This window comes from Cryptomeria japonica, chromosome 6, assembly GCF_030272615.1.
Source record: "Cryptomeria japonica chromosome 6, Sugi_1.0, whole genome shotgun sequence".
Taxonomy (NCBI): domain Eukaryota; kingdom Viridiplantae; phylum Streptophyta; class Pinopsida; order Cupressales; family Cupressaceae; genus Cryptomeria; species Cryptomeria japonica.
The window spans coordinates 458,812,650-458,826,434 of record NC_081410.1 but is presented as its reverse complement, the minus strand read 5'-3'; the positions used below and the strand labels follow the sequence as shown (position 1 = coordinate 458,826,434).

Here is a 13,785-nt window from a genome sequence, read left to right as displayed (position 1 = left end):
ACAAGGCTTAAGTGGCAACACGATCTGTTCTTTGTTACCATGATAACTCATCACACAAAGTCACTGGTTGAGCCACACAGGCTTGAAGCACTTCAACCGGAAACCTTGAAGTTGAGACTACCAACCGGTAGTCATACAACGCTTCTATGTGCCGGTTCCCATAACCATATGCCAGTTCACCTTGAACAAACACACCGCTTCACTTTGGCACAAATGTCGATTCACAGTGTTATACTGGTTCTCTTATCTTCATCATATTGACATCAATGACAATACACAATGTCATTATGTCCTCATACTGGTTCACATAATGCCAACAAGTGAACCCTGCGGAGGTGTTAGCCTATGAGTCACAATTGAGGTAAAGTCATCATTTGAGTCACTATCCACAATGGAGAAAGGATGAGGAGGATGCAAGACTAAACTAGGAGAGATCTCCTCAAAGTGAACACTCGTCTCAATGAATACTTCATGTGTCTCTGGATTCATAAGTTGATATGCCTTAACACCCTCGAGATATCCAACAAATATGCAAAGCCAACTCTAAGGTTCCAATGCCTTGTGTTTCTGTAGAGGAATGCAATATTGCTAGACACCCAAAGACCCTAAAATGTGTCACAATTGGTTTTCTACCACACCAAGCCTCAAAAGGAGTGATACCCCACAAAGCCTTATGGGGAACTCAATTTTGGATGCATGTGACACAATTGATAGCTTTTGCCCAAAAAACTAGACGAAGAGAATGAGCATGAATTATGCAGCTAGCCATCTCCTTAAGGGTTCTATTCTTCCTTTTTGCAACACCATTCTATTGTGGAGTGTAGGCAACTCAGTGATGAAGATCAATCCCCTCAAGAGTATAAAATTTCTCAGGTCTATATGTTCACATATTCCCTTCCATTATTTGTGTGAAGAATCTTGATTAAATTCCCTGACTGCTTCTCAACATGAGCCTTGAAGTCTAGAAATCTATTAAACACTTTACTCTTGTGAACAAGAAAGTAGACCCAAGTGAAGTGAAAGTAGTCATCAATGAAGGTGAAGACATAGTGGGCCTTGCTAAATGAAGACGTTGGAAATGGGCCAGCTACATCGTTGTGAACCAATTGAAGAAATTACAAAGCTCTCCAAGACTTCCCCTTATCAAAACTCTCTTCGGGATGCTTGCCTATGGAACACCCTAAACTTACACCATCAGAAAAGCTGATTTGAGGTAGACCTATGACCACGTCCTTAGAGCTTTACTGTTGAAGTTAATGGTAGTTGAGGTGACCAAACCACTCATGTCATAGCTTAATTTTTTATTTTGAATGAGTGAGCAAGGCCATGGAAGGAGATCGAGGTACAAAGTGGGAGATTGAATAGTCATGAATTGTGATTGGCTTGTCCCACTTCTACCAAGGCATCATTATCAAGCTCTTTCACCACAATTGAATTAGGTGTAAACTCAACTTTCTTCCCATTTTCATAATGGGTGGTTTGGTAGATAGAGAGAAGGTTGGTGGTCAAGTTAGGAACATAGAGAACATTCTCAAAAGTTCCATCATCCATGGCAACTGAACCCTTCCTTTCAACTTCCACTTGTGAATCATCACCAATGAAATTGTGAGGTACCTTAGATGGCTCCAATGAAGAAAACTACTCCCTTGTAGAACCCATATGATGCAAGGCACACGAGTCAGGTATCCACTATTGTGAAGAACTTGTTTTAGCCACAAATGATTGCCCTTTTCCCTTTGACTGTGAAGAAGTAAAAGGAGATGATTCCTTCTTATAGGAAAATGACAAATTGATGTTGTTCTTCTTAATAATGTTATTCAACTCATCAATCTTCTTTGAGTGGCAATGATGCTCATCATGACCAAATTTCTTGCAATATGAACAAGTTGACCTTTCCTTCTTAGGTGTATTTCTCATCTTGGAAGAGGATGAAAAATTGCCTTGTTGTGGAGAGGATGATTGTGCTCTATCTTGTTGTGGCTTTGGCTTAGACTACTTCTAGTTCTTTCCTTTTCCCTGATTACTTTGATTCCCTTTATTAGCCACCAAAGCTTTAGACTTTGAAGACTTGAGAATCCTCATTTTGATCAATTTTGCTTGCTCAAGTATCAATGTTTTTGTAAATGCATCAAACAATGGTGGAGTGAATGAGGCACCTAAAGTCAATTGATGCATGCGGAAGCTATAAACAAAGGTTGCATACTCTGATGGAAGCTTGTCCAAAAAATTGTAAACCAATTGAGCATCCTTCTTGTCAATGCCACAATCCTCAATCTTTTCTCTTAGCTCAGTTGCTTTTGTGACATAATTTTGGATTGTATCAAAATCCTTGGGATCCAACATTGGGAGTTCATTGTCAATCTTGTAGCCCCTAATCTCATCAACTTGACCATACAACTTGTCATAGATATCCCAAGCCTCTTCAATTGTAGTACATTTCTCAATGTGAAAAATGAGGTCATCTAATACATAATTTCACAAAGTTCCAAAAGCCATATAATTTTTAATGAGCCATTCCAATTGAGCATTAGGATCAACTTTAGGATTTGTTGGTGTTGTAATTGTTCCATTTTTGTAATGAATGAGTCCTTTTTCCATTAACTTACTCCATGCTTTAATTTTCCACGATGCATAATTATGTGGAGTTAGAAGTGGAAATTTAGGAGAACCCATAGCAACAAAATGAAGGAGCGCAAGATAGAGAGAGGCACAATCATACAAGACAGCCCCCCAAATTCACTCAATCAAAGAACACCTTCCCCCCCTCCCCCCCCAAAAGAATAAATAAATAAAAATGATGATTTGGCACTTTATACTTAGTGCATGTACAATGGGCTACTTGCAAATAAGGGCAAAGTGGGCTTCTGATTTCAAGATTACAACTACCTCAAATACGCTACAGAAGACTCAACCAATAATGCACAAGATCTAAGTTGAGATTCAAGCAAATTACAAGTACCAAATAGGCCAAAAAAGACTGAGTTTTGAAAGTACAATTTCTATTTAAAATGGTAAAAAATTGATAGCACCACATAAAAGTAGACAAATATGCACTTAAAAAAACAACACTTGAAAAGGAGGTCATATGAGCCTGAATGGAGCTCAAGAAGTTGTAGAATCGAGGATTGGACAGGTACAATTGTGAAAAACTAAAAATTCTAAAAAATATGTCCACTAAAATTATAAACTAACCACACCGCTATGGAGAGTACAAAAAAGTAGCCAAAAAAAAAAATTGCACTGAAAATGGCCTGAAAATGACCAAGATATGAGCCTCTGAAGTTAGACTGCAAAATCAAAAACCCAAATGGAGAGGGGTGAAAAAATTTCAAAAAGTGTTGATGCAGTGTTGACATCAGCAAGTCACTTGATTAATTTTGATGATTGTATAGACGTTATGCCAAAAATATGCCCTGCCTGCATGGTAGTTCGTACTATATGGATTGTTGATGTGCTAGTATGGCATGTCGGCACATGGTAGTTGACCGAGCTTCCATACAGTGATGTGTTGGATAACGTGGCAAGTTGGGTCACTGTCCACATGCTGACTATGCGCTAATGTGGATATCTATACAAATGACATGGCAGGTGATTCAGATCATTCATACGCTTGAACGTGGTTGATGATTAGGCACTTGTGTGTCCCTTAGCATGACAACACCAAGTAATCAAAGTGTGCCATGTGTTAGCCCAATCTGGCACCATTGAGCAAATAAAATAATGCCACGTGGCAGCCTACGTGGTTGGTGTTGATGTGCCACTGACAGGTGTATGACTTGTCGATGTGGCGCTGACTAGGCATGATACAGACAAATGAAGCTAGTCGTCTGGTGACCTATGTGGTAGTGTGTTGGAAAATGGGGGCATGACACATGTCATGGTCCAGGCGAATCAGTGAACGCCACAAGACACATGCGTAGCAAAATGGAAAACCGACACGTGGCGGTGGCAGGAGGAGGGGCCTGACAACAAGGTTATCGGTGGCATGACCTAGGTGGTGGGTGTTGGGAGCAAGTGGAAAGTGGCACCAGAGTAGTGGAGGTTCAGTCAAGGCAATGGTGCTAGGAGGAAGAACATAGGTCGGTGGTGTCGGGCGGAGCGGTTAGAAGGTAAGTACAATGGCCGATAGTGGATGCATAATCAGTGATGATAGGGAGATTCGGAAACAATTAGACATGTATGACCCTGCAAAAGTTGCAAGGGTACAATATGAGGGGGGGTGGTTGGCAGAACTCCCCTCCTTTAAAAAATCTACGAATTATTTAATAAACAAATTTATAGTCAAAATTTATGGAAATGGCCTTTCGAACTCAATGGTGATGTCAGATTTGGTGTAACATGCTCCCAATTGATGTTGTTCCTTATATCTGAATCTCAAATGCACCAAGATCTCTCCTAAATGACTACCTAATGGAGCCCCAATGGCTCTAATACCATGTAAGAATTTGCCAATAATAACCAAGATCTAGAGCTCAATGAATAACACAACACAAGAGAGACAAAGATAGACAAGAACAAACTGTATCTTCACCAGGATGCAAAAAATGATCAACTGGATAAACCATACAATAAAGATGAACCTACTTATAAAGGCAAGGCCATAAGGAATGAGAGCACACAATCATGACATGTGGCCTATGATACAAGGGTAGGTAGAAGAAATAATAATATTCAACTAAAGGTGGATCTGTTGGCAGTGGGCCAACGTCCCTCACGGGGACTCGGGACATGGTTTAACAACCTCCTATGGATTCTATAAGTCTAGTGGTTGTATCGGGCATTGATAGGTCAATCTTTTGGTGCAACGACAACCCTAGCTTGTAAGAAGTGGTATCAGAGCTTGGTCATAGGTTCGAATCGCACAAGCCACAATGAGTGACGTTGAGAGGGGGATTGTTGGTAATGGGCAGCGTCCCTCGCAGGGATTCACGACATGGTTTAACAACCTCCTATGGATTCTATAAGTCTAGTGGTTGTATCGGGCATTGATAGGTCGATCTTTTGGTGCAACAACAACCCTAGCTTATAACAGGATCACCCACTGAAGGTGGAATGTGATAGCAAGATATCACCACAAAAGGTGTAATTTCTCCTACAACCAGCTTCCCTTGATGCACACTTGCCTAAGTGTCTCATATGCAAACTACAATGAATGCATTATCCTAGGTCAACTTAATTAAAGTGTAATTATGAGACATAATTTACACCAACAATAATAACTATTTATTGAACAAACAAATTGTAAAAAAATCTCAAATCATGTGGGGCTATACAAGAGAAGCACCACAATTCTCACCGATATGCAATTAACAAGTTTGACACAAATAGTGATGTAAGCGACATTGAAATTCCATTATTTGCAACATTAAAACCCCATTAGTTGCTTTTTTGGGAGAAACATTTGAATTTTAGAGTTGAATATGTGTCATGAGCTTAAATTTGATAGTTGACCTTCCTTGTCAAATAGTGAGATTTTTTGTAAGTTGTTAATATTAAATTTTATTTAAAAAATATATATTATTAATATACATAAAGATCGAGTATATTTGAAATCTTTCTTTCTAAGTTATTATTCTTTAATTTCGATCATATGAAAATAGAAATGGATCTTTTTATAATCTACGATAATGAGTGATTTGTATTTGGATTTAGAGATGGCTTATAGTCATATGGGACTACCTATATTTCATGAATGAAGTATCTAACTCCGATATAAATGAGAATGCATTCCTTAGGACGTGGCTTTTCTTCTTACAAAACAACATGTCTAAGACATCACATGTATGTACATAATAACCATATAAAACTTACATATCATCATAAGAAAGACCCATCAAAGAGGTAGATTTGTTGTGATAGTGGACATGACAAAAAGTAGGGAAATGAAAGGCAAGGAACAGATGGAGACGACAATGTTTTGGTGTGAAAGTCATATATGGAGAGAAATGAGACAACATGGATGTGGATGCCCTAAATTTCCATCACAAATTGATTTCTTCTTCAAACGTAGGTGGTCAATTTTGAAAACACATTCCCTATCCTGTAAGATTTGGGAAACGACTATCCAGCCAACTAAAACACAATCCATACAAAGGAGAACACTTACCTTTTTTTTTTAAACTCTCATTCTTATGAATTGCATTCTGATAGGGTAAGTCGATGACTTCCTTCTCCTCAAGGAGTTTCTGAAGATCAATACTGATGGCTCCTGTAGGTGGAATCCTAGTCATGCAAGTATAGGTGTTATTGGCTTCGATGCTATTAGTTTCTCTTTTCCATTTAAAAAGGGCTTCATACAAATAATTACATGGAGGCTCTCACCATCTTGTATGCAATGGAGAGAGGTTGTGCTCTTGGTTGGAAACAAGATTATCTATGAATTCAATTCACAAGTGGTGGTACATATGTTGAATGGGCAGCACTTGGATGATGCTAATTGACATTTAGTTGTGGCTATTTGATGGATTCTACAGTTCTACAGTTGAGTAGGTCTTTGACTTTGTTACTTTTTGCAATATTCGTAGAGAATGGAATAGAATAGTGGATTGGATGACAATGGGCATATGATGGAATGTAAAGTTGGAATATTGTAGATAAGAGACAATTGAGTTTGGACTTCTATGTTAGAACAATTAATTAAGGGAATAAGAACGTATAATTCTTGATCTTTACTGGACCCATTGACCATTCTTACTTTGTAATCTTCATTTCTGATTTTTTACCCCTTATAGAAAAAAAAAAAAAGGAACAATTTAAGCCCAGATGTGCGTACTTTCCAGACTTTCTTTGGAAAGCTCCCCACGAATCTGTTGAGCACTCTTTATAAAAGATTTATGCAGAATATAGAATGTCTGAAGAGACACGATCATTGTGGAGAACGAGACATATACTGTGTACGTTATTTCAAGTTATTCTATTCTGCAATTAAAATGGAGCACTTTATTGGATACTCTTTGAGATTATAAACAAGCAAACTAATTGGGATTATAACTTGTGGCGCCCCTTACCGTACAAGAAATGCATGCTTTTTTCAGTTTTAATATATCCATGCATCTAATATTATCTGAGAATCGATATTACCCATAAAAAATTTCATCTTAAGACCAAATGATACTGTACATATGTAGTAATCTGATTTACAGCATATGTAGTAATCTGATTTACAGTTGGTGCTACAGCATTTAAGAATTTTTTTTATCAATAAAGGCAGAGTCAAGTCTATATATTCATTTTGAAAAGATTCAGCATTTAAGAATATTAAACTGATAATATTGTGAATTTCAGAAGTAATGCATCTGAGTGGTGGGTCAGGTCATCCCTTTTTTGGTTGTACCAGTATTGCAGCAATTTTAATGGTTGAGGCTCTCTGAAGTTGGAGGTCAAATAATTGAGAGCAAGTTGTCAATACACATGGAGAAGAAAGAATTTTTTATACTGAGGTCGAATAATTGCATATGAATATAGACCTCTATATAGCCTCATGCTAAATTTGTGAAAGCATGGCAGAGTGTGTCAGTCCAAGCAAGTGAAACAGGGTCACATCCTCTGTTTTTTAAATGTTTCTATCCAGTTTGCTTATTCTCTGCAGAGCCGTAGGCAAGTAAAACATTTGTTTCTCTTAGAGACATTATCCACCTTCTTAACAGATTCAATCCAAAATTTGCAGGTGGGTATCACTTTTTTTCACTATTGATGGGATAGATTTTGATACTAGATCTGTGCAGTGTTAACAGTTAAGTGTATTCCATTTTTGTGTTAGAGAGGGATCTCACTGAAATGCTGATTGAATTCTCTTACATATGTATGTGCCTCCCTTACCACTTTTAGTCATAAAGGACCCATTTTCTGTCACTGGGAAGGATATCTAACTCTACAACATGGATTTCCCTTGTCTGCAAGATACAGTTTCTGATTGAGGAAAATTTTAATTGCTTTTTCCTCTAGTACTCTGTGAATATTGAGAATGTTTGAGTATTGTATCAGAGGATTTTACTCTAAAGTCAATTGGACTCTGATGTATGTGTGTCTTACTGTTTTGCTATATATAAGTAGATGACTGTTTTTGTGTTGTGTGAAGGTTAACAATTGACAGGACATTGGGTTTGATATTACTTTTCAGAGCACTGAACTGGTTTGATCCAGGGGTTCTTCACCTTTTGGCAGTTTGAATACAATCCCACTTTGACTGCAGTCTTCTACAATGGTTTCTCTCTTCAGAACTCAGCTTATTGCTTCAAATCAAGAGCTCTGTTATTTCCTGCACATTTTTTGAGTTAATGGTTTGTTCAAGTTTTGTAAATTCAAACCTTTCACAGGGAAGGCTCTTCATAAGAAACTATGTCAAATTAATGCTCTATATAATTTATGAATTACCAATTGACTTCAGAACCTTTGGTTTATTTAAATGATTCGAGCCACAATCTATTGCAGAACTACCCATGAAGGCTGCAGCTTTACATATTTATTTGAATTAGCCTATTAGTACTTTAAAAAAGTTTAAGAGGCAAGTTCCTGAATCCACCAACAAACCTACAGGTTATGGTCTCATACTTTTCGTAGTTAAATCTAATATTGCAGGAGATCACAAAATATCCTTTTTAACAAATATATTTGGTAAATTGGCAAGGCATTCAATCATTTTGGTTTTCTTTGTTCTTCAATGCTATTACATGTCTTGAATTCTCGGTTGCAGATACTATGCGTTTTCTTGTAGCAACTCTTGGGATATTAGCAGTAGCAAAAACAATTCTGAATGAGCTTTACAAAATATCAACGTCATAAGAGGTCCAGGCAACAAGATAAGTTGATGCCATGGATAGAGCTGACAGAAGGTGGCCACGTCAAGAAGCTTGAGCGGTTCGGGGAATATGTAGGTTAGTTCATGCATCTTGGCTTTTCAAGTTCCTAATCTAGGTTCTTCTGTTCAGTAGTTTTCTGATGGAACTGAAAACTAAATGCTGATATTCCCCTTTACTCGCCAATTTTTTGTACTCGTATATTTGGAGGAAATATTTATGGTGCCTGCTATTTATTGTATTTATTACCCCTGTAATGGTAGTGAGGTTTGCCCATTTTGGTGTGGGATTTTTATTTATTAGGGGGACCGCATTCCTGGTAATAGTAGAGTTTTTGGTATAGTTGTGTTTTATCCGAATTTGAAGATTTTTGTAGGATACTTTAGAACTGTCTATTTTGGGCTTTTTCCTCTGTAATTTGTTCTTTTTTCCTTAGGTTGCTACGAATCTTCTATGTCTGCCATATCTATTTCTGACAATTTATAGGAACAACACATATCTTGGAGATCAAACATGCAGCAACAGAGGTTTCCTCCATTAGGATAATCAGCACCAGTTTTGGTATCAGAGCAGTATTCGTAAAAGTTATTTTCGAAGGAGGTAATTTAGGAGTTGCTTGATCTGGAATTGTAGGAGTATAGTTTTTGAGATGTAATTTTCAGTAGTTGAATAATAAATACAGTATAGAGATTTCCAGTAGTATGAAGTTCAAAATTTTTGCTTGTTTCTGTTCTATTGTGTTTATTTCTCTGTTATACAGAGAACATGTTTACTAATTTGCAGGAATGTTTGCATCACTAATAAAACTTTTTGTTTCCATTATACAATATCATTTGTTTTCAGTAATTAACTGTTTCTTTACATTGAATCACTTTTCATAACTCATATGAATAATGGCTCACAAAAACTCATCTCTCATAAAATTGAATGCTTACCACTCAAAGTCCAGGTACACCTGAAATTCCTACTAGATCCTTCACTAAAATACTGATCTGACTGAAACACACTTTAACTGTGTAATTATGGGCTTTCCCCATAATTAGGCCCAGTTAGCTTGCTACCACATGCAACATTTGTTGTGGAGATCTGTAGCTCTTCCGTTTTCTGCATTTGGAATTTTCCATAGCACAAAAGTATGCTATACTATTTTTCATTTCTCTAGTTTTCATGTTTCAGGAGGTTACACTTACACAGCCTCTTTTACGCTAACAAATATCAAACAAGTTGCAGGAAACAACGTGTTGAACGGATTATGAAGAATCTCAAGACAAAAAATGTGTTTTCTACTCTATTACAGCAGTTTAAAGCTATCGGCCACTATCCTAATGTTCCTAGTGAGACAAGTGCAGTTGTGCCAATGAATGCCAATGATAGAAGCCCTGTGCTGCTTCTAATTGGCGGTGGGATGGGGGTTGAAAAGAGTACGGTGGTCAAAGATATACTAGAAAAGTACTATTTCATTTTATTCTCTTATTTTATAATCACAATTCAAGGGATTATTCAGTGTTTATTGTGATTCAAACTTCATAGTATCACTCAATGCAACCATATACTTAAGAAAGCTCCATACTATATAATTTCAGTTGACTCTCTGAACATGCTTGGTCTTTTGAAATAGGTATATGTGTCTGCATTTGAGAGTTTCGAATTCAGTTTTATCAATTTTTGTTTTGCCAGCTCTTTCTGGTCAAATGCATCAAAAAATGCTTTGGTAGTGGCAGCAGATGCTTTCAAAGAAACAGATGTTATATACCAAGCCTTGCATTCTAGTGGGCGTCATGATTTGCTGGAAATATCAGAACTGGTAAGCATCCTTTGCTTTTGCTGAATATGACAATTCAAGATTCTTTCATATTAAATAAAGAGGAGAACTGGATAAAAACTAGTAAACAAGTTGTCCCAGATCAGAATGTAACTATTTCACATGTTTCCTAGGTGCATCAAACATCAATCAATGCAGCAGAGTCTCTCCTTGTCACCGCCTTGAATGAGGGTCGTGATGTAATATTTGATGGCACCATGTCCTGGGAACCATTTGTTCTACAGACAATTGCCATGGCTCGAGATGTCCATCATAGACAATATAGGAGGGGTCCAGGCTATCAAAGAGCAGAGGATGGTTCTGTACAAGAAAAATACTGGGAACCAATCGAGGATACTGATCCTCCCAATGTTTTGAAAACCCATGAAAGCATATTGAGTAATGAGACCTCAGACATGAAATCAATTAGGAAGCCACTTTCAAATATGAGGAAACCATACAGAATTGAGCTTGTTGGAGTCATCTGTGATGCACATCTTGCAGTAGTTCGTGGAGTGAGGTAGACATTCACCTTTTAATTATCTCAGCTGAATGTTTAGATCCCCTGTCTACATGATGCTTTCTTGTTTGATGTCTCAAATTAATCTTAATTGTGTTTTCTCAGGAGAGCCATAATGAAAAAAAGAGCTGTGAGGGTTAAAGAGCAATTGAAATCCATCAAAAGATTTGCTGCTGCTCTTCCTCATTATTGTGAAGTGGTTGATCAAGTCAAAATATATAGTACAAATGATATTGGAGGCCCAACAAAGGTAGTTGATAAACATTATTTTCGTAATCCAAATTAGTATGGTTCTGCTGTTCTTTTTATACATTTGAATTCATGGAGAATTTTAGTTCTCACTTTATTTATCTAACAGTTGGTAGTTGTTCAGATAATAGGATGGAAAGAGGGGAGTAGTAAATTGCTTGTTGATCCTGAAAATATCAAAGCTCTGACTAAGTTAGCCTCTTTGAATGAGGATGCAAGATCTGTTTATGAATTGTACAGTTCCCTCAATGACAGAACTGAGTTGGACAATGTTATGAAAGATAAAGTATTATCTGGTGAAAGAGCCTTGCATCAGAAGCAGTTGCTGAATAAAATTCAATCTATTGAAACTTATTTGCTAAATAGAAACTCAATTAGCCTCACCTCCAGCCACTCTGCATCCCCTATCTCAAGCTCTGACTATATATAAGGAGCTCCTCGAAATACAAATAAAAGATTTTTGATATACAAGTTATGCATGTTTCCATCACTCTGAAATCAGCAGATGCTTTTGAAAAGGAATTATTATTAACTTGTGGGTATAATTAGTGCAAGTTGCATTAACATTCTAGATCATATTTAATGATCGATCATTAGGATGAAACCAATGATTGATAGATTGTAGACTAGTTATGATTTCCAAATAAAAGAGTAATGGAGGGTGGAGTCGATAATGAGAGACTCTTAATTAACAAGCAACAAATGAGGATAGACAAAAGATAAAACACAATTAAATATACAAGGAAAATGTAAATGGAATTGGAAATCTTCTTTCAACTATGAAAAAAAAAAATGGTTTATTTTCTTCCAATATGAGTGATGACAATCATTAGTGATTTGTTGGTGAGTGCAATGAAGTTTTTCAATGAGTTAGGAAAATTATACTAGTTACATGAGAACTGTCATGGCAATTTTAAAGTTTTGGATAATGTGGATTCCTTCACCACAACAAAAGACAAAGAAATTGTGCATGCCATTTTCTTTGTAGAGAAGAAAACAATAATTGTCATTAACTACATGATGTGATGTTTAGTAGCCTCGGTACTAATGAAGTGAAGCTCTCTCTACCTTGCACATACTTTAAGGCTTTTTTGATTCGTATTTCAATTAAGAATTGATTTAAAAAAAATTATTTCTAATTTAATATATCTTATCAGAAATAACATTATGTTATGTACTAAGGGATATGATATTATAATACATTTAGGTGGATAGTGATGTCAACATGTAGTGTACATCCCTCAAATTAGTTATATTGGGTCATGTGAATAACTTGTGTAATCGATTATATGAGGAGTTGAGTGGGCCTTCATTAAGATTACCCTTCCATCGTGTTGTTAGGAGGAGGTGTATATAAGGAAGGTCATTATCACTGTAAGATATGTGTGAAGCATGATATTGTATTTGAGATATCTTAGAGATATAATGTAGAGTGGCTTCTTCCATAAGGAGTATTATTCGTTGTCATCTTACCTCAAATGTTTACTCTATTTATATATATATTGGATATTAGGGTATCTTGGTCCATAAACATATGTTATGTTGTGTGAGATCTATCTACAACATTATATTATTTTCATTATTATATGTGTGGATTAGTCAAGTGGTATCAAAGCTACGACATGGGCAAAAGTGAACAAAAACTTAGTTTTTGAAGATTCGCCTATAAATTTTGAATGGTTGCGAATTTTCAAAAAGGGGATGAAGAAAAAGAAAAAGAAAATGTTAGCGTTGAGGACAATGCTTTTGTAAAGAGGGGAAATGTTATGCCCCTAACCCTATAGTGTGTATTGGGTTATGAGTACTCAACTTGTGGTTACCTTAAATCTTAATAAATTCATATTATCATTATTATATTGTTATTTAGTTATGTTGGACAACCTAAGGCTTATATGTGGGCCTAAGTGATATCCTAGGCTTAAGTATGGTATATATAGGAGGTATCGCTTAGTTATTATCATCATATTGAGTATTGTGCTCTTATTGAGGAATATTGGTGGTATCCCTCTTGGAGTGGATTAGGAGGTTGCCCCCTCAATGTAGCATATGATTATCAAGTGATTTTAGAATATTTATAATTAAACTAAAAGAGGGGATTTTAGAATATTTATAATTATATTCTTCTATTGTGTGCATTATTTATAGGCCATGCAACATAGAATGAGTACATATTTAATTTTCAAATGCTTGGCCATATAGATTTAAGAAAGGAAGAACATGTTATCAAAAGTTATGAAAATAATGCTTCATATACAAAAAAATTGAAAAAATCTTTTTATTTATTACTGTGTTAACGAATATATTACCTCATCACAAACAAATAACTACTTTTGATTGCTACAATGCCTCCTATGTCTCTCACTCGTGAGATTTTAAATGTTCACATTCATGAGGTTTTAAATGCTTTTGCAACAACTCTT

General features: G+C 36.3%; 1 protein-coding gene across 3 annotated transcripts; it reads left to right on the top strand.

Moving 5' to 3' along the window:
- Positions 1–7,093: 7,093 nt before the first annotated feature.
- Positions 7,094–11,850, top strand: LOC131051073 (calmodulin calcium-dependent NAD kinase-like). Of its 3 annotated transcripts, none has more exons than XM_059207422.1 (8): positions 7,094–7,666; positions 8,078–8,873; positions 9,282–9,395; positions 10,026–10,244; positions 10,473–10,599; positions 10,731–11,116; positions 11,222–11,366; positions 11,475–11,850. In XM_059207422.1, exons 4-8 carry the CDS (start codon positions 10,048–10,050, stop codon positions 11,793–11,795), a joined length of 1,176 nt encoding a protein of 391 aa, XP_059063405.1. In that variant the 5' UTR covers positions 7,094–7,666; positions 8,078–8,873; positions 9,282–9,395; positions 10,026–10,047; the 3' UTR covers positions 11,796–11,850. The 3 variants fall into 3 exon arrangements, with proteins under 3 accessions (XP_059063405.1, XP_059063406.1, XP_059063407.1); XM_059207424.1 differs by having other exon boundaries at positions 7,105–7,666; positions 9,232–9,395; positions 11,490–11,850; XM_059207423.1 differs by lacking the exon at positions 9,282–9,395.
- Positions 11,851–13,785: the final 1,935 nt, after the last annotated feature.

What these genes read in the sequence shown, in the direction of transcription:
- LOC131051073 (XM_059207423.1), top strand. Translation starts at nt 10,048, where the DNA reads ATGAAGAATCTCAAGACAAAAAATGTGTTTTCTACTCTATTACAGCAG. An exon ending in GCAGTAGTTCGTGGAGTGAG is followed by an intron (nt 11,117 to 11,221) that starts GTAGACATTCAC and finishes GTGTTTTCTCAG; the next exon opens with GAGAGCCATAATGAAAAAAA. An exon ending in ATATTGGAGGCCCAACAAAG is followed by an intron (nt 11,367 to 11,474) that starts GTAGTTGATAAA and finishes TTTATCTAACAG; the next exon opens with TTGGTAGTTGTTCAGATAAT.